The sequence below is a fragment of the Phacochoerus africanus genome, chromosome 8 (assembly GCF_016906955.1).
Source record: "Phacochoerus africanus isolate WHEZ1 chromosome 8, ROS_Pafr_v1, whole genome shotgun sequence".
NCBI lineage: Eukaryota > Metazoa > Chordata > Mammalia > Artiodactyla > Suidae > Phacochoerus > Phacochoerus africanus.
Window position 1 is genome coordinate 50715078 of NC_062551.1, and position 26589 is coordinate 50741666.

The following is a 26589-nucleotide window of genomic DNA, read 5'->3' on the forward strand; positions in this document are numbered from 1 at the left end:
AAAGTAAAACTGTTGACAGGCGGGAAGCTCGGCCCTACATAGGATTCTGGGATGCGTAGTCTGGAAGCTTCCTGTGATTGGGACGCTTCAGCTCCAGGAGAGCACAGACATGTTATTTGCTCCTTTGGGAAACAGGAAATTATATCTTCCAGTGCTTTGTGTGTTTGGAGGCATTCCGACTGTCGGAGAAAAATACAAGTCTTGCTCCTTTCGTCGATTCTGGGAAATTCGATTTAGGCCGCTGAGGTTGGAGCGGGTACTTCCGCCCAGGGGGCGGGGCAGCGGCTCTTGTTCCTCTCGGGAATGCTGGGAAATGTAGTCCAGGAGCTCCGCGAAGTCGGAGGTATTTCCGCTTCAGGAGATTGAGATTGCGGCCTTCGATTCTCGCCGGGAGGTGAGTGATCTCTGGGATCCTGCGACCTCTTTTAACTTTTCTGACTTGGTCCTGGCTTCACCCGGGCCTGGTCCTTGGTCACAGGGCTGAAAAGCCTCGCCACTGGCGGACGGCGGGGTGGAGGGGCAGGGGTGGCCGCTCGACTTCCCCTCGTCAGTTTCTCTGTGTTTGGGGCGGTTCTCTAGTCCTCGGGTTGTAGGCGGACCAAAATCAGCGGAGTTTGACGGTCCCCCGGGCATTTTGCTGTCCAGCCCGCCTTCCCCAACACCTTCCACACGCTGTTACTTCCAAACGAGATAACGCCGGATGAGAATTTAATCTTTCTGTACTTCTGTTTTCTTTTCAGTAATAAGGGATATTACAAATACCTACCTTAAGCAAGTTAAATATTTGAAACACACCAGGCGTGTGGCAGGGTGTTAGCTGTTAATGTTGTTATAGTCAGAAAAGCATCCCTTTGGGTGGAAGGCAGCTCCTCGATGTGCCACTGGCTCTTTCTCATCCCTGCAGGAAAGGAGGCTGTGCCTGTACGACTTCTGACCCGTTTTTAAAGAAAGAGTGTGTCACCCACAGATACCCTCTGTGGTTTTTCCAGGACCACAGACAAGTCGTGGTTATCTCCCAGCCTCCTTTCCTTACCCTGCCCTGACTTCTGAAAGTGGAGAGGGGCTGTAGACTGGGGAGGGGAATGAGCCCAGAGCTCCTGGCAGCAGAGCCCCACCGCGGCAGGATTTAGCATTTTCCTTTTCTGTTCCTAGTGGTAAAAGGTGTTTTATTCATTAGTAAACGTTTCTGCTACAGCAGTGTTCAGTTACTGTTACATAGCAGTGAAAATATGTAGATCATATACAAGGGCTGAGCGATGGTCATCATATTTAAACATCGAGTCCTAAGAACTTATAAATAAAAGTTAGCACATTAAACCTTCACAAGGCCATATGAAGTGGATACTGTAATTGTTACTTCTGTTTAACAGGTGAGGAAATGAAGACAGCATAAGTTATTTAAGACCAGTGGGATTTGAGTTTAGGGCTTGGTTTTTTTGTTTGTTTTTGTTTTTGATATCGTTGGGTATCTTGGTTCCCTGGTTTAAAATCCCATAATTGGACTTAGGAAAAAAAAATAGAAAAACAATCTATCAAAATATTCAACCATAGGAAACTGGCTACAGAGGAGACATTTGGGATCAAGTTGTGAACATAGGTTAGAATTTTAGGAGTTCCCATCGTGGCACAGTGGTTATCGAATCCGACTAGGAACCTTGAGGTTGCGGGTTCGGTCCCTGCCCTTGCTCAGTGGGTTAACAATCCGGCGTTGCGGTAAGCTGTGGTGTAGGTTGAAGAAGTGCTCCGATTCTGAGTTGCTGTGGCTCTGGCGTAGGCCGGCGGCTACAGCCCCGATTCAACCTCTAGCCTGGGAACCTCCATATGCTGCGGGGAGCGGCCCAATAAATAGCTAAAGACAAAAAAAAAAAAAAAAAGGAATTTTATTTCAGAGGATTTGAAAGCAAGGTTATTGAGTGGATTTGAAAGCAGGGTTAGTGAGTTTGGGTATCTTTATAACATTTTGAAAGTATTCTCATTTAATCTTATTTTAAATAATATTTATAGTTCATATTCTGATTATAGAAGAAATGCACATTTATTGTAGAGAATTCGGAAAATGTAGAGATACGACATAACGAAAAACCTTAAGAATCACATATGGATGCATGCGTTGTAATGTATAGGATGTATGGCAGGACATAGACATATAAGATATAGATGATCATTAACATTTCAGCGCATTTCTGTTTCGCAGTTTTTCAGTGTGTGTTTATCTATGTTTTGCAAAATCGTTGTCAGACTATTCATATCCTTAACTCTTTCTTTTTACAGCCGCACCTGAGGTAGATGAAAGTTCCTGGGCTAGGGGCTGAATCAGAGGCAGTTTCAACCAAGCCACAGCTGCAGCAACACCGCATCTGAGCCACACCTGTGACCTATGCAGCGGCTTGCGGCAATGCTAGATCCTTAACCCACTGAGTGAGGCCTGCATCCTTACAGACAAGGGTGGATCCTTAACCTGCTAAGCCACAGCAGGAACTCCTTCATATCCTTAACTCTTTTTTTTTTTTTCTTTCTTATTTTAGGGCTGCAAGTGTGGCATATGGAAGTTCCCAGGCTAGGGGTCAAATGTCACACCAGAACTACAGCTGCTGGCCTACACCACAGCCACAGCAATGTGGGATCCAAGCCTTGTCTGCAACCTACACCACAGCTCGTAGCAACGTCAAATACTTAACCCACTGAGCAAGGGCAGGGATCGAACCCACATCTTCATGGATACTACTGGGGTTTGTTACCACTGAGCCACAACAAGAACTCCCCATATCTTTAACTCAATTCTGGAAATTTCCAGACAGCCCAGAGTGTAACATAAGGAACTTTTATGTAAAAATCACCCAGGTCCAGTTCTTACTAATCTTGCTTCTCCCTCTCCCCATGCACACCTGTTATCCCACTGAGTATTTTTCTTTTTTTTTGTCTTTGCATCTTTTCTAGAGCCACACCTGAGGCACATGGAGGTTCCCATGCTAGGGGTCTCATGGGAGCTGTAGCCACCAGCCTACGCCAGAGCCACAGCAACGCGGGATCCGAGCTGTGTCTGCAACCTCCACCACAGCTCACGGCAACACTGGGTCCTTAACCCACTGAGCAAGGCCAGGGATCAAACCCACCACCTCATGGTTCCTAGTCGGATTTGTTAACCACTGCGCCACGATGGGAACTCCCTCCCACTGAGTATTTTAAAGCAAACCCAGATGTTGAGTAAGTAGGACTGAAACATTATTATAAGTGCTTTATATACAAAGACCAAGGGAGGGGAGATTGTATTAATTTGCTAAGTCTGCTGAAACAAAATATCACAGACTGCATGGCTTAAGCAACAGAAATTTATTTTCTCGTGGTTCTGGAGCTAGGAGTCCAAGATCAAGGTGTCAGCAGGTTTGGTTGTTTCTGAGATCTTCCTCCTTGGTGTTCAGATGGCTGCCTTCCTGCTGTGTCGTCACACAGTCTTTCCTTTGTGGGTCCAGATTTCCTCTTAGAAGGACACCAGTCAGATTGATTGAGGGCTTACCCTAATGGTCTCCTTTGTACTCAATCACCTTTTTCAATGCCCTGTCTCCAAAGACAATTACATTCAGAGGTCCTCTGGATGAGGACTGTGCGTTTGGGGCTGGGAGTCACAATTTAGCCCCTAACAAATATTAATTATAAGATTTTCGCACTTGGCAACTAGGAGAATGTGACTTATATGAGAAAGTTAGAAAGGGTGGCAGTTAGGGAAGGAAAAATAAATTTCGTTTGCCCCCTTGGCATTGCCCTTGACACTGGTGATGACTCTTCGTTTCATCTCTCTCTCCTGTCCGGCCACAGCGATCTGTGTTCCATAGACCTTGTCGTATTCTTCTCGGAGTGCCCAGCACGTGGTTGGCAGAGCAGAGGAATTCAGTGAGTAAGTGTAATTCATGTAGCTGCCCCAATGGGGCGCCACAGCCTGGAATTAGAAAACAAAATAGAAACAGTTTGTAACCACAGGCCTTGTCTGGTCCCTCACATCCTTTTGGTGAGCTGGAGACTCCGCCACCCTGTTCAGAGGGTTTGAAAGTTGGTTACCATCACGCTTAAAATCACACTCTAAAACCAATTTCGTTAGAAACAAATCCGTTTTTTTTTAAAAATTGAAGTATAGTTGATTTACACACGGTCCTAGTTTTAGGTGTACAGCAAAGCGATTCAGTTATGGATAGATAGATTCTTTTTCCGATTCTTTTCCCCTATAGGTTATTACAAGATATAGTTCCCTGTGCTAGACAGTAAGTCCTTGTTGTGTATCTGTTGCATACAAAGTAGGGTGTATACATTAATTCAACCTCCTCAAATATCCCTCCCCTCCTTTCCCCTTTGATAACCATCAATTTGTTTTCAAATTGATGTTAATGTTCAATTTTTTGTGTATCACACAGGGATCATGACAGGGATGATCAGCACAGCTAACAGTAGCGCTGCATGGGTAGCGAGCGGACAGGCGCTTCTCTAAAAAAAAAAGCTCACATTTGCTGGGTCCCTCTTGTGACTCAGTGAATTTCCAGTGTTCTCTGTGCACCCATCATTTATCTTTTGTGACAGTGCTATTATTATTATTCTCATTTTTGGGGGCCCTCCCCACAGCACGTAGAAGTTCCCGGGCCAGGGATCGATTGCATGCCACGGTAGCCACGCCCAAGCTGCTGCAGGGACAACGCCGGATCCTTAATCCCTGGAGCACAAGAGAATTCCTATTATTCTCATTTTTGTAATGAAGAAACAGGAGTTCCCCCATGGCTCAGTGGGTGAAGGATCTGGTGGTGTCACTGCTGTGGCTCTGGTTGCTACTGTGGTGCAGGTTCAATCCCTAGTCTGGGAACTTCTGCATGCTGCAGGCATGGCCAAAAAAAAAAAAAAAGAAGAAGAAGAAACAGTCACAAATAATTGAACACATGCCCTGGTGGCACAGTTAACAAGGGGCAGAGCCAGGATCACCCCTCAGCAGCTGGGTTTGAAAGCTCACTTTGGCGCTCTGTGACAGGTGACGTTGGGCCGGTTACTTAACTTCTCTGTGCCTCAGTCTTCTTACATCAGGTAACCACAATATTAATACAATTTTTGTGAAAATTAAAAGAGATAGGATATGAAAAGTGCTTAAAAGTTTTGTGAAGATTAAAGGAGATATGATATGGGAAGGGCTTGAAAGAGTGCCTGGCACATCATATACCCTCCCTGGATTGCAGCCTGGAGTTGTCCTTCATTTATCACAGACGAGTGTGCAACATGAGAAAGGCAGTGAGCTATTAAAAGGGCAAAGGATATTTTAAAGTATTCTTTTCTCCCCCACCTTCTCCTTTTAATACGTCAATTCCACCATACAGATGAACAAAAATGAATAGTTTCTGTACTGCCCATGGCTGAAACTTATAGCTATCATTATCTGTGGTCTTCTGAACCTAGTGAGTCTCTGGGAGGTGATAATATGGTTTCAATTGCTTTTAAAAAGTCTAAGGAGTCAACGAACCCAAGTAGCCTCCATGATGCTATTTGATTCCTGGCCTCACTCAGTGGATTAAAGATCCAGCATTGCCGGGAGCTGTGGTGTAGGTCACAGATGTGGCTTGGATCCCACGTGGCACAGATGTGGCTTGGATCCCATGTTGCTGTGGCTCTGGTATAGGCCAGGGGCGGCTACAGTTCCAATCAGACCCCTAGCCTTGGAACCTCCATATACCGCAGATGCAGCCCTAAAAAGACGAAAAGACCAGGGGAAAAAAAAGTCTAAATCTGCACCATCCAATACAGTGTCCTTTGGCCACATGGGACTTTTGAGCTCTTCAGATGTGGCTGGTGCTGCTTGAGATGCGCTCTAAGACAAATGATGGGCTTCACTGAAAAAGAACGTGAAATATCCCCGCTGATTTTTATATTGATTGAGGGTGAAGTGACAGTATTTTGGATCTATTGTGTTAATTAAATGTATCGTTAGGAGTTTCTGCTGTGGTGCAGTGGGTTAGGAATCCGACAGCGTCTCAGGCCACTTTGGAGGCGCAGGTTGGATCCTTGGTCTGGTGCAGTGGATTAAAGGATCTGGTGTTGCTGCAGCACAGTCCCTGACCTGGGCACCTCCATATGCCATGGGTGTGGCCATTAAATAAATAAATAAATAAGCATGATATATTTTTAATGTAGTCAAAATTAAGCCAATACGCTTCGTTTTACTTTTTTTTTCACGTGGTTACTGGAAACATTTAAATTACACTTGTAGCCAGCATTACATTTCTGTTGGACATTAGTAGTCTAAATGGAAGCTTCCTCGGAGTTCCCGCTGTGGCCCATCAGGATTGACAGCATCTTGGGAGCCCTGGGATACAGGTTCGATCTCCAGCCTGGCACAGTGGGTTAGGGATCCAGCATTGCCACAGCTGCGGCTTAGGTTGCAGCTGCAGCTTGGATCTGATCCCTGGCCCAGGAACTCCATATGCTGCAGGGTGGCCAAAAAATAAAGAGTAAATGAAAGATTCCTTTTTCCCTCTGAGGATTTGCCTCCAGGGGCCTTTACAAGTCGCTCTCGCCTCTTTGACCTCCAAGGGCACCTTACAATGGAGAGAAGCAGGGAGCTTGTCATCAGGAGGCCTGAGTGTCAGACCGAGCCCCAGCCTTGGCTCCATTGATGTTCTTGGGCACTTCAGATAACTCCTTGGAGGCAGAGTGCAATAATGCCACGGGTTCCCTAACTTTGGTCACATTAGAGTCAGCTGGGGAACTTGGTAAAACCTATAAAGACCCAGTCCTTTGACAAACTCAAACTCCTTTAAGTTTGGGCTTCTGTGTTCCTCTTTTTTGTTTTTTTTTTATCATTTATTTATTTATTTATTTATTTTTCTTTTTGTCATTTCTAGGGCTGCTCCCACAGCATATGGAGGGTTCCAGGCTAGGGGTCCAATCGGAGCTGTAGCCACCAGCCTACACCACAGCCACAGCAGCGTGGGATCCGAGCCGCATCTGCAACCCTACACCATAGCTCACGGCAGCGCCGGATCCTTAACCCACTGAGCAAGGCCAGGGATTGAACTTGCAACCTCATGGTTCCTCGCTAACCACTGAGTCATGACGGGAACTCCTGTGTTCTTCTTTTTTAAAATTTATTTAATTATTTCTTTGGCTTTGTTGGGCTGCACCTTCGGCATATGGAAGTTCCCAGGCTATGGGTCGAATTGGAGCTGCAGCTGCCGGCCTACACCACAGCCACAGCAACGTCAGATTTGAGCCCAGTCTACGACCTACACCATAGCTCACAGCAACACGAGATCCTTAATCCACTGATTGAGGCCAGGGATGGAACCCTCGTCCTCATGGATACTAGTCAGGTTTGTCACCACTGAACCATAATGGGAACTCCCCTTCTGTGTTCTTTAATAGCTTTCTTGGTGATTGTGATGCTCTTCCAATCACTTTCTATTTGCCTGGTTTAGGAAGGAGGAATCTGTGTCCTAAATAGGATGAGATGGTTGAACCTGTGACACTCACGCAGATGAGGTTGGCAGCAGTTTCCTTGTCATACATTCATAGCCTGCAGGAGGAAGACACTGCCTGCCAGGCAGGGGTACCCAGGGTTGCACTCTGGAGTAGCATGAAGCAGCAGGGACTCTGGGAGGCAGGGTTTGTAGTGAGCAGAGGGTAGCGTGACCCTTGATTCCTGCAGGGGACTGTGATTGGCTCGTTTGAATAATTTCACAACTGGCACGGAGGTGAAACCTGGGTGCAGCTGGTCCAGCTGATGGGTTGAATTGAATCAGGTCTTAATTTATACAGGTGGGAGTTCCCATGGGTGGCACAGTGGAAACGAATCCGACAAGTGTTCATGAGGATGTGAGTTCGATTCCTGGCCTTGCTTAGTGGGTCGGAGATCCGGCATTGCTGTGAGCTATGGTGTGGGTCGCAGATGCGGCTCAGATCCCGTGTTGCTGTGGCTGTGGCTAAGCTGGCAGCTGTAGCTCCAATTCAACCCCTAGCCTGGGAACTTCCATATGACACAGGCAAGGCCCTAAAAAGCAAAATAAATAAGTAAGTAAATAAATAAATAAAAATTTAAAAATAGTTTGTAAAAGTGATCAAATGACAACATGGAGAGGTTAATGCTGTTGAGGAAGAAGGTTTTTAATACCTTCCTCCCTGGAGTGAAAGGCACAGCATCCCACACGGGGTCACACAAAGCCTGTTGCATGCAAGGGTCAGGAAGCAGAGAGAGCACCTGGGACTGTGCCTTTATGACGACAGTGGCGGGAGGTAACCAGTAGGTGGAGGCCTCCCCTATTGAGCACAACGTGAGCACAGGCAGGTGGGGGGGAGTGATAACACGACTCTGCTGTGCCCTCACAAGGCGGCTTGCAGGGAATTTGTAAAGAAATGTGGTCGATGTCTGGGCTGCGATTCAGCAGACTTGTGGAGAGGTTAGGAAGGGCCGGTCAGACAGCCAACAGAGAATCTAAAAACATGGTTAAGAGACGTAAGGGAGCTGGCTGGATGCGCTGCCTTTCCCTAGGAAAGGGCCGTATCTGGAGAGCGCAGGGAAGCTCGCCGCTAGGCCTTCCGGGCCCTGTGAGGCTCAGGGCTGTCAAGGCAGCACTGGAATTTCAGGCCTTCAATACCGACACACACTAGCGTTGGGGAGCCACTGCATATTGGTCAAGGTCACGGGCCCCAGTGTCATTTTGCCTGAGTTCATTGCCTGGTACAGTGTCTTGACTGGACATTGAAATCATAGCCTGGGGTGCTGGGAGGGACATGCAGACGTGGATGTCAGCAACCCACTTCTACGATTCCGATTTAGTTTGTTGTGAATAAGGCTTAAGCATTTTTTTTTTTTAATTTCCCTAAGAGTCTAATAATATATTGCCAGAGCTGAGAACTACTGTTCTCGTTTATTAGGTTCTGGGTGAAATGTTTTTGTTTGTTTGTTTGTTTTGTTTTTGTTTTTGTTTTTTTACCAAGCCCATGGCCTGCAAAAGTTCCCAGGTCAAGGATTGAACCCACAGCGCTGCAGTGACTTGAGCCCCAGCAGTGACAATGCTGGATCCTTAACCACTAGACCACCAGGGAACTTCTGAGTGAAAAATCTTGAGTCTTCTGTTGGCTACTGGTTAATCATAACCAGGTTACTTAACTTCTCTGTTCCTCAATTTCCTTTTCTGTAAAATGGGGATAATTGGAGTTCCTGTCGTGGCTCAGGGGTTAATGAATCGACTAGGAACCATGAGGTTGCGGGTTCGATCCCTGGCCTCGCTCAGGGTTAAGGATCTGACTTTGCTGTGAGCTGTGGTGTAGGTCAAAGACGCGGCTTGGATCCCACATTGCTGTGGCTGTGGCGTAGGCTGGTGGCTACAGCTCCTATTGGACCCCTAGCCTGGGAACCTCCATATGCCTTGGGAGCGGCCCTGGAGAAGGCAAAAAGATAAAAAAATAAAATAAAATGGGGATGATTGCTGTCTTAATTTGAAGAGCCGTTATGAGGATGAAACCAGATACCACATGTAAAGCGCTCATGTAAATGGCACCTTGCTAAGTGGTGAGTCAACCGCTGTAAACATCAGCTGTGATCATTGATATGGGAGTGTTTTATGAAGGGCCTGGATCTTCTAGTGGGTAAAGTTAGGTGCTTAGAGTTGGCTTTGGTGCGCCATCTGATCCTAACAAACCTTGATTCTCATCCCATTTGTTAAAATCCCACTGCAAGAGAAGCTTGCAGTGTTTACCTTCTTTAATTTTTTTGCCCTCAGGTAACAGAACATTCTTTGAGGTTAGTAGAATGATTTGAAGGTGAAAACCTCCAGTCCTTAGTCTGTCAGAAAGTTTTCTAGAGGGCTGGTTTTGACCGATGCCACTCAAATTGTGATCCAGGAACCACCACCACCAACCTGGCATTTTATTAGAAATGTGGAGGAGTTCCCTGGTGGCTCAGTGCATTAAGGATCCAGCATTTTCATGCCTGTGGCACCAGTTTCTCCCCTGGCCTGGGAATTTTTGTATGCAGCCAAAAAAAAAGAAAAGAAAAGAAAAAATGTCGATTCTTAGTCCCTCATCCTTGACCTCCTGATTTAGAGTTTCTGGGGGTGACACATAGGACCCTTTATCTTGGCAGGGTCTCCTGTTGAGCTGTGGAACATGAAAATTTGAGAAGCACAGGGTGAGGGAATAGACTCATGACTTTTGAACAAACAGTATTTTCTGTTCCCCTCCAACTAAATTGCTCATCCTTCAGATACCTGCTTGGCCGTCTGCCTCTTAGCTCAGGTCTTTGCGCAGAAGCCTTCCATGACAAACGCTCTGTCTGTAGTGGCCCCTCCCTCCATCTCTTCTTACCCTTTACCCTGCCTTCTTATTCTTAAAAGTGTTCTCACTGTGGCTCAGCAGGTTAAGAAGCTGACAAGCACCCATGAGGATGCACATTTGATCCCTAGCCTTGCTCAGTGGGTTAAGGATCTGGCGTTGCCACAAGTCATGGTGTAGGTTGCGGATGTGGCTCAGATCCAGCATGGCTGTGGCTTGGTGTGGCCCTCCTCACAGGCTCTCTGGCCCCCGCCTCTTCCCCCTCAGATCTCCCATCTGCTGGGAGAGCATCTGTTTCCAACACAGAAGGAGTCCTCTGACTCACTTCCTCAATCCTTTCCTGCTTTCCTGCTGACTTGCTGGTAAACAGGGACTCACAGCATCATGGGTTGAGTCCTGTCTTCCTGTCCGTCTTTTTCTGCCTCTTGTTTGTGTTCACGTACAATCGTGGCATGTGTTCCCTTGAGGTTTTTCCGTGATTCTGCTTTTCCGACTGAACCCAGTCATCCAGGAGTTCCCATCGTGGCGCAGTGGAAACAAATCCAACTAGGAACCATGAGGTTGCGGGTCTGTCCCTGGCCTCGCTCGGGGTTAAGGATCCGACGTTGCCATGAGCTGTGGTGTAGGTCGCAGACACGGCTCGGATCTGATGTTGCTGAGGCTGTGGTGTAGGCCCAAGGCTGTAGCTCTGATTTGACGCCTAGCCTGGGAACTTCCATGTGCCGCAGGTGCGGCCCTAAACAAACAAACAAACATAAAAACCCGCAGTCATCCTACAGGGCTCAGATCAAGCCCCGCTGATGTAGAACCTGCTCCGTATGAGTGTGGCCCTCAAGACCCATTACTTGTGCCTCCAAAGCGCCCCACTCACTAGCCCGGTACTGTGCAGCGTGCAGCTAGATTGCTGGTGTCCTAATCACTAGACTATCAACAGCTCGAGTAATTGTATCTTTTTAGTCTGATTTCCATAAATGTTCATTGAGTTAATAAACTCATTTTTTAAATAATTAACAAGTCAGTCCTATCTAGTGCTAATCATGTAGGCAATGAAATATTTGCTGTTCTTCTCTCTCTCTCTCTCTCTCTCTATATATATATATATATATATATATATTTTTTTTTTTTTTTTTTTGGCTGTGCCTGTGGCATGTGGAAGTTCCTGGGCCAGGGATTGAAATCATGCCACAGCAGCAACCAGTGCCACAGTAGTGACAACACCAGATCCTTAACCTGCTGAGCTGCCAGGGAACTCCCCATTCTCAATATTTTGATGGACACATTTTGTGGATTTTGTAACAAGAGTCCTTTTAGGCATTAACTTTGAAGAGTGGAAAGCACCTTCCTAAAATGGTAACAGAGGCCCTTTTCTTTCCAGAGATGACCTTGCTCTTGCAAATATTGTGAAAGACCGAGAGGAAAAACATGGAAATAAAACCCCTCCTTTCCAAATCCTCCATAGTGGGACCAGTCTCAGGATTTTACATCCCGGAGAGACCTTCGACCAATGAGTCTGGCCTTTCCCTGTGCCTCTGCTGGAAGGTGCCTGGGTGCTGGGCTCATGACATTGACATTGTCACTGACAGTGACTGCTGAGTGTTTACTGAGCAACCACTGTGCTCCTAGCACTGTTTTAGGTTCTTGGAATGTAAAGCTGAGTCAGTATTAATCACAAGACAGACAGTTGATTGACTAATTATCCCCTTTCCCCAGCGGTGATAGAGCTCTCTGTAAAACCCTTCTCACTGAGCAGAAGTCACCAGGCAAATGTAGAGTCAGCACAAAGTGAATTGCAAATTCTGAAAGGGCGTTTTTTTCTAAGATTGGAAAGGTGTTGTGTGTTTTTTGTCTTTTTTTTTTTAGGGCTGCACCTGTGGCATATGGAGGTTCCCAGGCTAGGGGTTGAATCGGAGCTGCAGCTGCCGGCCTACACCACAGCCACAGCAATGCGGGATCCAAGTCATGTCTGCAACCTGAACTTGCGTCCTCATGGATACTAGTTGGGTTCGTTAACCACTGAGCCACGGTGGGTGGGAACTCCTGACTGGAAAGTTTTACACTACCCTTTTCTGTGCTACTCCTTCTGGAGTAGGACTGATCATGATTAATAAGGAATAAATTAACCAGTAATTAATTACTAATTTACTAATTGCTGATTAGTTAATTAGTAAGTAACTAATAATAATCTCTTAATATGGGTATTTCACTCGAAATTTCTACTCGCCTCCCAATCAATCATACCCTGGGAGCCACAGGGAGAACTTGTGTTTGGGCCACCGTATGTGGTTGGGCTGGTCGTTCCCAGGGGCTCTCGGCCAAGGTGTGAGCAGCATCTGGAATCCAGTCCACCGCCTCTGCTCATCAAGCCGTGTGCGGCTGCAGTCACCCCAAGGAAGGGCTTCCTTAACTCTTTCATATCAAGCAGCCATAGTGAATGTTTCAGCTGCTGCGGAGTCTTCTCTGTTTTTTGTGTAGTCACTTGGACCAGCTTTCCTGTGACGTTGATGTTATTATTACTCCTGTCATCGTCCTCATCCCTAATTTAGGAATCGGACACTGGGACTAAGTAGTAGCAGGTTGGAAGTGCCAGTATGCGAATAGTGCTGGTCTGATCCCAGAGCCTCTACAGCCAAACCAGCTCTGTTCTCCCCTCCTTCAAGCAGATCCTCTGGCTTCAGAATCATTTCTCGGTCCTTTATCCCTAACTCTCAAGATCTCATTTCTCTTGGTTAAATTTTGTTGCTGTTGTTAAAGTATAGTTGATTTACAGTGTTGGGCCAATTTCTGCTGTACAGCAAAGTGACCCAGTCCTACATATTAGATCTCATTTCTCTTTCTGTGAAGCCTCAGCCTCCCATCTGTTTGTTTATTTTTTTCTTTAGACACAGCAGAGAGAGAAGATACTGAAATCTGGCTCTGGTGTAAGGGCCAGATTCAAGTTCCAGCCCTGCCTCTCGACCTCCCCAAGCCTCAGCTTCCTTATCTGTTACGTGGGAACAACAGTCATCATTGTCATCATGTATTGAGAACTTGCTACAATGCCAGGTACAAGGCCAAGAGCATTGCATCATCAGCTCATTTATCCCCCGCAGTAACCCTGTGACTGACACTCTTTTTTGCCTCTCCTTGTGATAGCTGAGAAGAGGCACAGAGACGTTGGTGACTGGACAGGAGTCACACGACTATGACACCGGTAGCTTCTTCACAGGTGTGTGGCAGGTGCCTCATGAAACAAAACGTTCAAGTGCTTCTCAAGGTCTCTAACATGTGCTTTGAGTGCTTATTTCATGTGAAACATTGCCGTTTTTGTTGTTTTTATCATTACAATAATTACTATAGCTTTTTAGCCTAAATGTATTGATTACCTAACTTACTGTCAAATCACAAGATTTTATTAACTTTTCTTCATGGTAAGAGTCTTTTTAAGGCCCCACTGTTAACACAGTCAAGTTGGAAAGATCTTTTGTCTTTTAAAAAACAGTCATCCAAAATGTCAAATTCAGGAGTTCCCGTCTTGGCTCAGCAGAAATGAATCTGACTAGCATCCATGAGGGAGCAGGTTCGATCCCTGGCCTCACTCAGTGGGTTAAAGATCTTGCGTTACTGTGGCTCTCGTATAGGCTGGCAGCTACAGCTCTGATTCGACTTCAGCCCCTAGCCTGGGAACCTCCATATGCCACAGGTGTGGTCTTAAAAAACAAAACAAAACAAAAGTCAGATTCATAGAGAGAGTGGAATTGTGGTTATCAGGGGCCAACAGGAGGGGAAGTGGAGAGTTCTTATTTAATGGGTACAGAGTCTAAGTTTGGGATGGTGAAAAAGTCCTGGAGATGGATAGTGGCGATGGTTGCACAACAGTCTGAAGGCAATTGACTCTTAATGAGCTCTCCCCCTCAAAAATGGTTATAATGGAAAATTTTAAGTTATATATACATTTACAAGGAAAAAAAATTCATCAAAGTAATCTTAAATATTACTGCAAAGGCATCAAGATTAATGTGACAAACTAAGAGAGAGGAGCAGATGTTTCTGAGGTTAAAGGTGATTTTTGGAGTTCCCATTGTGGCTCAGCAGGTTGAGGACCTGACGTTGTTTCTGTGAGGATGCAGGTTCGATCCTTCGCCTTGCTCAGTGGGTTAAAGATCCAGTGTTGCCACAAGCTGTGGTGTAGGTCACAGATGCAGCTCAGATCCAGTGTTGCTGTGGCTGTGATGTAGGCTGGCAGCTGCAGCTCTAATTCAACCCCCTGGCCAGGAAACTTCCAGATGCCCCAGGTACGGCTTTAAAAAGGAAAAAAAAAATAAAGGTGATTTTTATACAACAAAGCAACAACCTCTTAAGCCTCCATTGAAGCTATTTATGAAGACAGGTTCTATTTTTTTATTTTTATTTTTAATTTTTTGGGTACGCCTGCTGCATACAAAAGTTCCCAGGCAAGGGACTGAACCAGAGCCACAGGTAAACTCCAAGCAATGCTGGATCCTTAACCTGCTGAGCCACCAGTGAACTCCAAGGTCAGGTTTTACGTTTCTGAATATTGCCTGCATTTCTGCAGAGAAATACCCTGAAGGTGTTCTTTGAGCTTTCTGCCTATCCGTTTAATTCTTACAACAGTCCTATGAGCTAGACATTGTTAATCCCTGCATTTCACAGATGGGAGAACTGAGGGACAGAGATATTAAGAATTTATCTAAGATTTCACAGCTGATATATAGTGGTCCCGTGAACCTGGACATTTGGCTCCAGAGATTACTCTTTTTTTTTTTTTTTTGGTCTCTTTGCCATTTCTTGGGCGGCTCCCGTGGCATATGGAGGTTCCCAGGCTAGGGGTCGAATTGGAGCTGTAGCCACTGGCCTACGCCAGAGCCACAGCAATGTGGGATCCGAGCCGCATCTGCGAACTAGAACACAGCTCACGGCAACGCCGGATCCTTAACCCGCTGAGCAAGGCCAGGGATCGAACCTGCAACCTCATCGTTCCTAGTCAGATTCGTTAACCACTGAGCCGCAACGGGAACTCCGAGATTACTCTCTTAACGTAGGTACTCTCTCTTTTTTTTTTTTTAGGGCCCCACCCGCAGCATATGGAAGTTCCCAGGCTAGGGGTCAAATCGGAGCTACAGCTGCTGGCCACAGCCACAGCCACAGCCACAGCCACAGAAATGTGGGATATGAGTCACGTCTGCAGCCTACACCACAGCTCAGGGCAGTGTCGGATCCTTAACCCACTGAGCGATGCCAGGGATCGAACCCATATCCTCATGGTTCCTAGTTGGGTTCATTAACCACTGAGCCACGACAGGAACTCCCTTTTTTTTTTTTTTGTATATCTTTTTGCCATTTCTTGGGCTGCTCCCACAGCATATGGAGGTTCCCAGGCTAGGGGTCGAATCGGAACTGTAGCTGCCAAGCCTACGCCGCAGCCACAGCAACTCGGGATCAAAGCTGCGTCTGCAACCCACACCACAGCTCACGGCAACGCCGGATCCTTAACCCACTGAGCTAGGCCAGGGATCGAACCCGCAACCTCATGGTTCCTAGTCGGATTCATTAACCGCTGAGCCATGACAGGATGGGAACTCCCTTAACCTGGGTGCTTTCAATTTCCACACTCCCTAGAATCAGAATCATATCCTGAAGCCTTTGCAGACTTATAACGGAGCCACCATGTGTGGCTGGGCGGATCAGTCATTGCACAGGGGCTCCTGGCGGAAGGGGTGAGTGGCATCTGGAATCCAGCCCAGGCTTTGCCCATCAGGCCACCTGAGGGAGGGGCTGCTGTTTCGAATGAAGCCACCGTGTGGGTTGGTGCCACCCTCCGCCAGACTCTGACAGCCTTCTTCTCCTTCCCCCGTTGTGCCTTCCCAAGACTCAGCGCGTCCCCAGAAGGAGGAGAACAAAATGACCAAGTTCAAGGTGAGTTGGGCTTGCCTTTCTAGGCTTTAAATTGTTACCTTATTTCTCAGTGAGTAGACACATCCTGGTTCGCCTTTGGGGAACCTCTTCTTATGCCAGTGATCACTACTTTGTTATTTTCGTGTAGTTTCATTTTTGTTCTTCTCTTGCCTTTTGTAATTTCACAAATAAGAGTAGAATAGAAAGTCGATTGCAGTGAAAAAAATCCCCCACTTTACTATTCTTTTTCTTACAAACCAACTGTCTTCATTTTCCCATACTCTTTTTTTTTTTTTTTTTGGTCTTTTGTCCTTTTAGGGCCGCACCCACAGCATATGGAGGTTCCCAGGCCAGGAGTCTAATTGAAGCTGTAGCCACCGGCCTACGCCAGAGCCATAGCAACGAGGGATCCTTAACCCACTGAGCGAGGCCAAGGATCAAACCCGCAACCTCAGGGTCCCTAGTCGGATTTGTTTCCGCTGCGCCACGGTGGGAACTCCTCCTGTACTCTTTACTTCATATGTATTCATAGCTGTAGATCTGTAATCACTGGAGTAGAGTTTAAATTCTCAAATTATACCTTTTATAATTAATATTATATTCCCCACATCTTTTCTTATTTTGTTTTACTTTTAAATTTTTGTTTTCTTTTTTTGGCCACCTGGTGGGATATGTAGTTCCTGCGGCCAGGGATCAGATCCGAGCCATGGTTGCAACCTATGCACAGCCGTGGCAGTGCTGGATCCTTAACCCACTGTGCCAGGCTGGGGATTGAACCTGCATGCCATTGCCCCACAGCAGAAACTCCATGTTATTTTAATTTTTTTTTTGTCTTTTTTTTTTGTGGTTGTTGTTGTTGCTATTTCTTGGGCCGCACCCGCGGCATATGGAGGTTCCCAGGCCAGGGGTCGAATCGGAGCTGTAGCCACCGGCCTACGCCAGAGCCACAGCAACGCGGGATCCGAGCCGCATCTGCAACCTACACCACAGCTCACAGCAACGCCAGATCGTTAACCCACTGAGCAAGGGCAGGGACCGAACCCGCAACCTCATGGCTCCTAGTCGGATTCATTAACCACTGCGCCACAGCGGGAACTCCTGTTATTTTAATTTTTAATTGAAGTACAGTTGATTTCCAATGTTGGGATAATTTCTGCTCAACAGCAGAATGAGTTATATGTGCATGCTTTTTTATGTTCTTTTCCATTGTGGCTTATCATAGGATATTGAACATAGTTCCCTGTCCTGTTCTGTAGGATTTTGTTGTTGTTTGTCCATCCTATATATCATAGTTTGCATTTACTAGCTCCAAACTCCCAGTCCATCCTTCCCCAGCCCCTCCTACCCCTTGGCAACTGCAAGTCTGTTCTCTATGTCTGTGCATCTGTTCCTATTTTGTAGATAACTTCATTTGTGTCATATTTTAGATACCACATGTACATGATATCATGTGTATCATATGATATGCCCCACATCTTTAATGGCGACATCATATTCCCTTGAATTTTTGTACTGTGTGTGTGTGTGTGTATGTGTGTGTGTTTGCTTGCTTATGTCTCATAACTTTTACCCATTCATGGATATTTAGGTAGTTTACAGTTTTTACTTTTTTAAAAAACATTGCAGGAGTTCCCTTCATGGTGCAGAGGAAACGAATCCGACTAGGTTGCAGGTTCAATCCCTGGCCTCGCTCAGTGGGTTAAGGATCCAGCGTTGCCGTGAGCTGTGGTGTAGGTTGCAGATGCAACTCTGATCTGGTGTTGCTGTGGCTGTAGTGTAGGCCAGCAGCTGTAGCTCCAATTTGACTCCTAGCCTGGGAACTTCCATATACCATGGATGCAGCTCTAAAAAGCAAAAAAAAAAAAATTAAAATAAAATAAAGTAAAATAAAAAACATTGTAGTAACAGTTTTCCTAATACAACCACTTTCCTCAAAAAGGAATTTGGAAGAGTTCGCCATTCTTTGGTCTAATGTTCTAAGAACTCTAAATTGAAAAAGTAGGTTTGATGTGCGGTACCTTGGGTATTTTGTGTACAGAATATTCAGATATAGCAGTACACCAGCATCTCTCTGATGCTTCACACAGAAGAAATATTAGATATTTTCACATAAGAAGGCTAGATTGTCTCTTACTCGTGTCTGAGTTATATCATGTGCTTGTTTTATTTATATTTATTTACACATTAATTTTATTAAAGTAATACACATAATTTAAAAAGTACAAGAGGATGGAGTTCCTATTGTGGCTCAGAGGTAACGAACCCTAGTATCCATGAGGGTACAGGTTCCATCCCTGGCTTTGCCCAGTGTAAGGATCCGGCATTGCCTTGAGCTGTTGTGTAGGTTGCAGACGCGGCTTGGATCTGGTATTGCTGTGGCTGTGGTGTAGGCCAGCAGCTACAGCTCCAATTCTACCCTAGCCTGGGAACCTCCATATGCCACGGGTGCAGCCCTAAAAAAGGACACCCCCCCAAAAAAAGAGAGAGACAAAAGAAAAATTAAGACAATATTGAATCCATGTAATTCTTCCATCACAGGCAATTTTGCCCACAGGCATATTTGAAAACATTTTTGGTGTCACAGCTTGGGGCACTACTGCCATCTAGTGGTAGAAGCCAGAGATACTGCCCAACATCCTGCTTTGTACCCAACAGCCCCCACTGTGAAGAATTATCTGGCCCCACATGTCAATAGTGCCAAAGATGAGAACCTGTGCTGAACGCAAAGCTGTGGGTGAAATATTTATAATATACATGCTAAAACCAAGCAAAAGCTTGGAGTACCCTTGTGGCTCAGCAAGTTAAGGATCCAGTGTTGTCGATGATATGGTGCAGGTTTAACCCCTGGCTGAGGAATTTCCACGTGCCTCAGTCACAACCAAAAAAAAAAAAAAAACCAAAAACAAACAAACAAAAAAACCCTTAATATCTCCAATAGGAATGTCACAGTATCCTCAGATAAAAACCCAATTGGAATATGAGCAAAGAACATTAACAGGAAAGGTTCTGAAGAAGAAAATAAAGATGGCTAGTAAGTATGTCAAAATGTGATGAGCTTATTAATTTTCAAATAAGTACAAATAATCCAAGTAAGTTATTTTTTACTGATAAGATTGCCTAGGATTTTAAAAGATGGTTACATTCAATGAGTATAGTAAGGGAGACTCAGAGATACTTATGTTCTCCTAGAGGAAGGATAAAATAGGGAAAGAGGTGAAAGAAAATCTGTTGTACACGATAATTTTGAAAGCATATTCTGGAGTGGCTCAGTGGTTAATGAATCTGACTAGGAACCATGAGGTTGCAGGTTTGATCCCTGGCCTCACTCAGTAGGTTAAGGATCCGGCGTTGCTGTGAGCTGTGGTGTTGGTGGCAGACACGGCTTGGATCCCACGTTGCTGTGGCTGTGGAGTAGGCCAGAGGCTACAGGTCCGATTAGAGCCCCAGCCTCGGAACCTCCATATGCCATGGGTGTGGCCATAGAAAAGACAAAAAAAAACACACCCCCACCCACACACACAAAAGAAAGAAAGCATATTCTTTGACGTTGCAGTTTCCACTGTTTAGAAATTTTATCCTAAAAAATAATTATATGAGGAGTTAATATCTATATAGAAGGTTGTTCTTTTCAGCCTTTATGAAAAGAAAGAAATCTAAAACATAAATGCATTATCGGGCGTGTTTAATATACAGTATTACAACATTATGGTAAAACTGACTCTGGTCTCTTCAAATCTGGAACCACTTCATACACAGCCTCCCCACTACTCTCAGAGCTGCCCTTCCGCCAGGAGACCTCTGTTGCAAGATTCAGGTGGAGTGTTTTTGGTTTTGTAGGAGGCAGTGACCTTCAAGGACGTGGCCGTGGTCTTCACGGAGGAGGAGCTGGGGCTGCTGGACCTCGCCCAGAGGAAGCTGTACCAGGAAGTGATGCTGGAGAACTTCCAGAACCTGGTCTCCGTGGGTGAGAATGGGTGCCCTGTGACTGAACGCCAGCCCCCTGCAGTATTTATGTGTCCTTGGATGTGCAGGGCCCTGGAGCTCTTGAACTGGTTTCCAGTTTTCTCATCAGCATAAGATACAGAGATGGCATTTTTCTAGTCTTTCTCCCCTGACCACAGTCAGTTTATAAATGAGCTGTAAATTGACCCCATGATTGCTGTCCAGTTTTAGCCCTTTAAAATTGTGTTGTCTCCAGTTAGTGGGTCATGACATTCATGAGGGAGTTGTATTGGCATTTTCTGTTTTTCTTTTTAGGAGTGCACCTGTGGTGTATGGAAGTTCCCAGGTTTGGGGTCAAATCAGAGCTGCAGCTGCCAGCCCATGCCACTGAGCAAGGCAGGGATCAAACCCGCATCCTCATGAATGCTAGTCAGGTTCATTTCTGCTGAGCTGCAATGGCAACTCCCTTGGCATTTTTTAAATGAAATAAATGTGGGTAGAAAATATGCCCTGTTGCCAAGAATAGTGTGAGAAATGGTGGAGAGGATGTAATGCTAGAAAAATAGACATTTTTCCCCCAGGAACTTACATCTACACATCCTCAGGTTTTGCATAAAATGTATTTCCTCCCACAAGCTGTAATTAAAAGTTGAGAAAACACCAACTTTGAAGTCCCGAAGATGATGCTATGGGAACCACAATTTTTAATAACTTGGGCCTCTAATGTATTCATTTGAAATGTTTGTCCTTGCCTTTTCACAGGGCGTCACTCCTTCACACCAGATATAATATCCCAGGTGGAGAGAGAAGAAAAGCTTTGGATGATCAAGTCAGCAACCCCGAGCTATTGCTCCTCAGGTGAGGGCCGTGCCACTCTGAGTCTGTCCTGCTTCTTGTCGCCTGCACAGCTATGACTCTGGTCCACGTCAGTGCCTAAACTGTGGATTTCTGTCCCAATCTTCATACTGCTCTCTCATCTGCTTTGCTTGTTTACAGATAATTCTCTCCTCAAAGTGATTCTTTTCAATTCAGATCTTGTTTCTCTCTTCAGAACCTCTTGTAGCTTCTTACTGATTGAGAATAAAATTTAGGCACTTGAAGTGGCTTATAATGTCCCGTATTCCCATCAGTGTTATAGCCTGCTTACAAAAACAAGTCTTTCTCTGGCAGGTCTATATATTGACTCCTACTTGAAAAGTGGGAAATTTTACATGTATGGAAAGAGTACAAAAATTTCAGAAGTGGTGGTCCCTGGTGGCCTAGCGGTTAAGGATCCAGCATTGTCACTGCTGTGACACGGGTTTGATCCCTGACCCAAGAACTTCTGTATGTCATGGGCGCAGCCAAAAAAGCAAATTTCAGAAGCAGCCAATCCATAGGCCCCATGACCATTTCTATACCTTGGCTTTTTTTTCCCCTCCCAAGTGGTTCTCGCTGTGACTTCGTGATCATAATGATCTTCTCATCAGCAACATCCCCTGCATCTAGTGAAGCCTTTCAGCTTCCCAACGACATTGCTGTATCCAGTTCCTTCTCCTCCCCACCCCACCTTTTTTTTTTTTCTTTTTTGGCCACCCCTGCAGCATATGGAGTTCCAAAGCCAGGGATCAGATCTGACCCAGAGCTGCAGTTGTGACCTAAACTGCAGCTGCAGCAACACCAGATCCTTAACCCACTGTGCCAGGCCAGGGATTGAACCTACATCCCAGGGCTCCAGAGATGCCACCAATCCCATTGCACCACAGTGGGAACTCCATCTTCCTTCTTACTTTACAAAACTCTTCTACTTCCCCACTGCGCCCCCCCCTTTTTTTCTGGCTGTGGCATGCAGAAGTTCCCAGGCCAAGGATCAAACCCAAGCCATAGCAGTGACAGCACTGGGTCCTTAACTGTCAGGCCACCAGGGAACTCCAGAAAGCTCTTTTACTTTTGTAATGTGGCTCAGACTCTCAGAAGGAAGTCAAACTGGGATTTATTTATACATTCAACATATATTTATTGATCACTATGTCAGACAGTGTTCTGGGAGTGGTGATAAAGCCATGAACAATACGAAGTGCTTATCCTCGTGGAGACTGCATTGAAGTGGGAGAAGACATAAAGCGAAACAGATCAAGGGCATTTATAGTATGCTGGTGGGAATATGTGCTGTGTGAAAAGAAAACAGGGTAAGGTGAATGGAGATTGCCTGGACTATGGAATGGATAGCGAGAATTTACTACAAGATATTGGTGGTAAAAGAGGCCTCACTGATAAGGTGTTATTCGAAGAGGGCACCCGAAAAGAAGTTAATCGCAAGCTATATGGCTAATCAGTGAAACAGAGTTCCAGGGAGGACATAACTTTTCCTGTCCCATACTACTTTGAGAATCAGTCCTGTGCCCTGTTTATTTCCTCCTCGCAAGTTCTTACTCTGTTGTAAAAATTACCTTCTAATTTTTCACTCTTTCTTTTTCCCCTTAGAGGTTGTAGGAACTTTATTGCTATGAAGTTTTAGAATAATGTATGTTATTGCAGTAAACCTCTCCACTCATCTTTCTTCCTGAAGACAGGAAGCAAAGGACCACTCTTTGCTTTACTGTGAATGTTAGGCCCTTAGGTAGTAAGGTTATTTTCTCCCAAACATGTTATCTTTCCAACCTATCCGGTGCCTCAAAGTCTCCTAACATTGGGATAAACTTCCAATAAAATAAAGCAAAGGTTTTCCAACATTGCCTGGGGACATCTCTCAATACTTTATCTGTAAGGATCTTTCTAGGCATTTTGGTCAGATGTGCATGCAATAGGCAGAATTATCTGGCAGCTATTTATCGGATACCTACTACAGCAAAGAAGATAAGGCTTTTAGCAAGATGAAGCATCATCTTCATAAAATATTCCCTAGGAGGTATTTTCTTGCTTAGTAGCCACCAAATTTCTAACTTGTATTTCACCTATGAAACTTAGGATTTTAAATGGACCCCATTGCTGTGAGGTAAAGGGGACCCTGGTGGACTACCTCTTGGTTTCTGGAGGGGCATGTAAATCAGAGAACATGACACATAATGTTAAAGAAAAACATAAGCTTTTCTTGGTTCAATAAAGTTTTTGGACGTGGGCCCAAGTTTATAACCTTGACATCTCTGCAGAGTATGAACATGTCTCATCTCTAAATTCTGTCCTTTTAGGAGATAAGAATCTCAATGGCATGGAGACCCTTCAGGAAATTGGATTAAGGTATCTGCCACATGAAGAGCTTTTCTGCTCACAAATCTGGCAACAGGTTGTAAAGGAATTAGCCAGGTGTCGAGATTCCCTGGGAAATATTAAAGGAACTGGCTCTCAGTTGGAGAAACAAGGTGACGTGCTCTATAAAGATGAGTTTGATAAAGACTTTAATCGGAGTTCACACCTTCAAGTTCACCACAGAGACCACACTAGAAAAAAACCCTCCAAAGGGGCAGAGTGTGAGAAGGGTTTCATTAGGGGCTCTCAACTTCAAATTCACCACACAGCCCCTGTAGGAGAGAAGCCCTATAAATGTGAAAAGTGTGGAAATACCTTCCGTCGGCTTTCAAGTCTTCAAGCCCATCAGAGAGTCCACAGTAGAGTGAAACTGAACAAATATGACACATCATGTAAGGGTTTCAGTCAGAGATCATATCTTCGTCGTCATCAGAGAGTCCCCAGTGGAGAGAGTCCACACAGATATGAGGAATGTGGGAAGAATGTTGGGAAAAACGCACATTTTCAAGCTTCTCTGATAGTCCACATGCTAGAGAAACCCTATAAATGTGAGGAGTGTGGGCTGGGCTTCAGTCAGCGCTCCTATCTTCATGTCCATCAGAGAGTCCATGTGGGAAAGAAACCTTATAAATGTGAAGAGTGTGGAAAGGGCTTCACTTGGCGTTCACGCCTACAGGCTCATCAGCGAATCCACACTGGGGAGAAACCATACAAATGTGATGCATGTGGCAAGGGCTTTAGTTACAGCTCACACCTTAACATTCATTGTAGAATCCACACAGGTGAGAAGCCCTATAAATGTGAGGAGTGTGGGAAAGGCTTCAGTGTGGGTTCCCACCTTCAAGCCCATCAGATAAGCCACACTGGAGAGAAACCATACAAGTGTGAGGAGTGTGGGAAAGGCTTCTGTCGGGCCTCAAATCTTCTGGACCATCAGAGAGGTCATAGTGGTGAGAAACCATATCAATGTGATGCCTGTGGAAAGGGCTTCAGTCGTAGCTCAGATTTTAACATTCATTTCAGAGTCCACACGGGAGAGAAACCCTATAAATGTGAGGAGTGTGGGAAAGGTTTTAGTCAGGCCTCAAATCTTCTAGCCCATCAAAGAGGCCACACCGGAGAAAAACCATACAAATGTGGTACATGTGGGAAGGGCTTTAGCCGGAGTTCTGATCTCAATGTTCATTGTAGAATCCACACAGGAGAAAAACCCTATAAATGTGAGAAGTGTGGGAAGGCCTTCAGTCAGTTCTCAAGTCTCCAAGTGCATCAAAGAGTCCACACTGGAGAGAAACCATATCAGTGTGCAGAGTGTGGAAAAGGCTTCAGTGTGGGCTCACAGCTTCAGGCCCATCAGAGGTGCCACACAGGAGAGAAACCCTACCAATGTGAGGAGTGTGGAAAGGGTTTCTGTCGGGCCTCAAACTTTCTGGCTCATCGTGGTGTCCACACAGGAGAGAAACCATACCGATGCGATGTGTGTGGTAAACGCTTCAGACAGAGGTCATACCTTCAAGCCCACCAGAGGGTCCATACTGGAGAGAAACCATACAAGTGTGAGGAATGTGGGAAAGTCTTCAGTTGGAGCTCTTACCTCCAGGCTCATCAGAGAGTCCACACTGGGGAAAAACCATACAAATGTGAGGAGTGTGGGAAGGGCTTCAGTTGGAGCTCAAGTCTTATAATCCATCAGCGAGTCCATGCTGGTGATGAGGGTGACAAGGACTTTCCCTCATCAGAGAATGCATATGGCAAAGAAGCTCTATAAAACTACATGCTTTAATATCTCAAATGGGTGTTAGAATAGCCCTGTCCTAGAAGGCAGAACATTTGTTTTATGAAAGAGTATTTCTGCCTGAGCTCGACACATCACCGTGGTTGGGTGACCACATGGCAGAGGAGCCTCATGAGAGTGGAGACATAAGAACTTCATTCAGAACCGTGACATTTAGCAAGTACTACACACATGAGAAGCTGAAAAAGGATGCATCTGATCCCGAGTTATCCAAAAATACTAAGACAGAAATGCCAAATTTCTTCCACTAGAATAAAAGCTCCCAGAGGGCAGGGACTTTTTTAGATTGCCAAGTCCACTTTCCTTCTGTGCCTAACACACTGCAGGTGTCCAGTAATGTTAAGTGAGTAAAAGGGAGAACAGTCACTTTTGAAATTTTCATTCAGTTCCTCTCTTAAAAACTTCTATAAAATTGTACTCAGAAAAGGAATTCTCCAAGGTTTGGAGGACATTTAAATTAGACACATGGGCCCATTTTCTCAGCCCTACAGGTTCTGTGAACTAGTGTTTATCAAACTGAAGGTTGTAACCCATTGGTGGGTCCAGAAGAGTCAGTTCACCGGGTTGCAGCCAGCACTTTTGTATGCTAACAATTCTTGATTGAGATGTAATTTGCATGCGGTCACATGCATAACTTTCATGTTTACAGCTTCATGAATTTTGATAAATGTATCTACCTGTGTAATTACGAAGATCAATATATACAATATTTCTATTAAGCCAGGATGTTTCTTTGTGTACATTTCTTGGTGTCCCATCTCCAGTGACAACAAGTATTATGATTTCTATACCGTATATTAATCAAGTCTCTCTGTTCTTTTTTTTTTTGTCTTTTTTTTTGCTATTTCTTGGGCTGCTCCTGCAGCATATGGAGATTCCCAGGCTAGGGGTCCAATCGGAGCTGTAGCCACCCGCCTACACCAGAGCCACAGCAACACGGGATCTGAGCTGCGTCTGCGACCTACACCACAGCTCACGGCAACGCCGGATCGTTAACCCACTGAGCAAGGGCAGGGACTGAACCCGCAACCTCATGGTTCCTAGTCGGATTCGTTAACCACTGAGCCACGATGGGAACTCCAAGTCTCTCTGTTCTTGAGTTTCACATGTGTTCAGTATGTACTCTTAAGTTGGGATTCTTTTCATCAAATATATGATCATCAGTTCACAGAAAGCAGTTGACAAAATTCAATATCCATTCATGATAAAAATTGTTCAGTGAGATAAAAGTCATCTATGAAGATACTATAAGCTAATGTTCTTTTTTTGTTTATTAAGGAATAATTTATATGCAGTAAAATCAACTCTTTGGTGGGCTTTGCTGTGTTTTGGCAAATGCTTACTCTTGTATTACTACCACCGTAATTAAGACATTGAATAGTTTGCACCCCCCTGCCCTGAAATTCCTTTCTGTGTTGTTTTTTTTTTTTTGTCAAGCCCTC

The 26589-nt window shown here is 45.2% G+C and overlaps 1 protein-coding gene across 5 annotated transcripts; it reads left to right on the forward strand.

Annotated features, from left to right (window-relative positions):
• Positions 1–311: 311 nt before the first annotated feature.
• Positions 312–25866, forward strand: ZNF45 (zinc finger protein 45). Of its 5 annotated transcripts, XM_047788990.1 has the most exons (8): positions 314–394; positions 3814–3892; positions 13173–13335; positions 13426–13498; positions 16160–16206; positions 20023–20149; positions 20890–20985; positions 23295–25866. In XM_047788990.1, exons 5-8 carry the CDS (start codon positions 16192–16194, stop codon positions 25118–25120), a joined length of 2064 nt encoding a protein of 687 aa, XP_047644946.1. In that variant the 5' UTR covers positions 314–394; positions 3814–3892; positions 13173–13335; positions 13426–13498; positions 16160–16191; the 3' UTR covers positions 25121–25866. The 5 variants fall into 5 exon arrangements, with proteins under 5 accessions (XP_047644945.1, XP_047644946.1, XP_047644943.1 ...); XM_047788987.1 differs by lacking the exon at positions 16160–16206; XM_047788988.1 differs by lacking the exon at positions 16160–16206 and having other exon boundaries at positions 3814–3888.
• Positions 25867–26589: the final 723 nt, after the last annotated feature.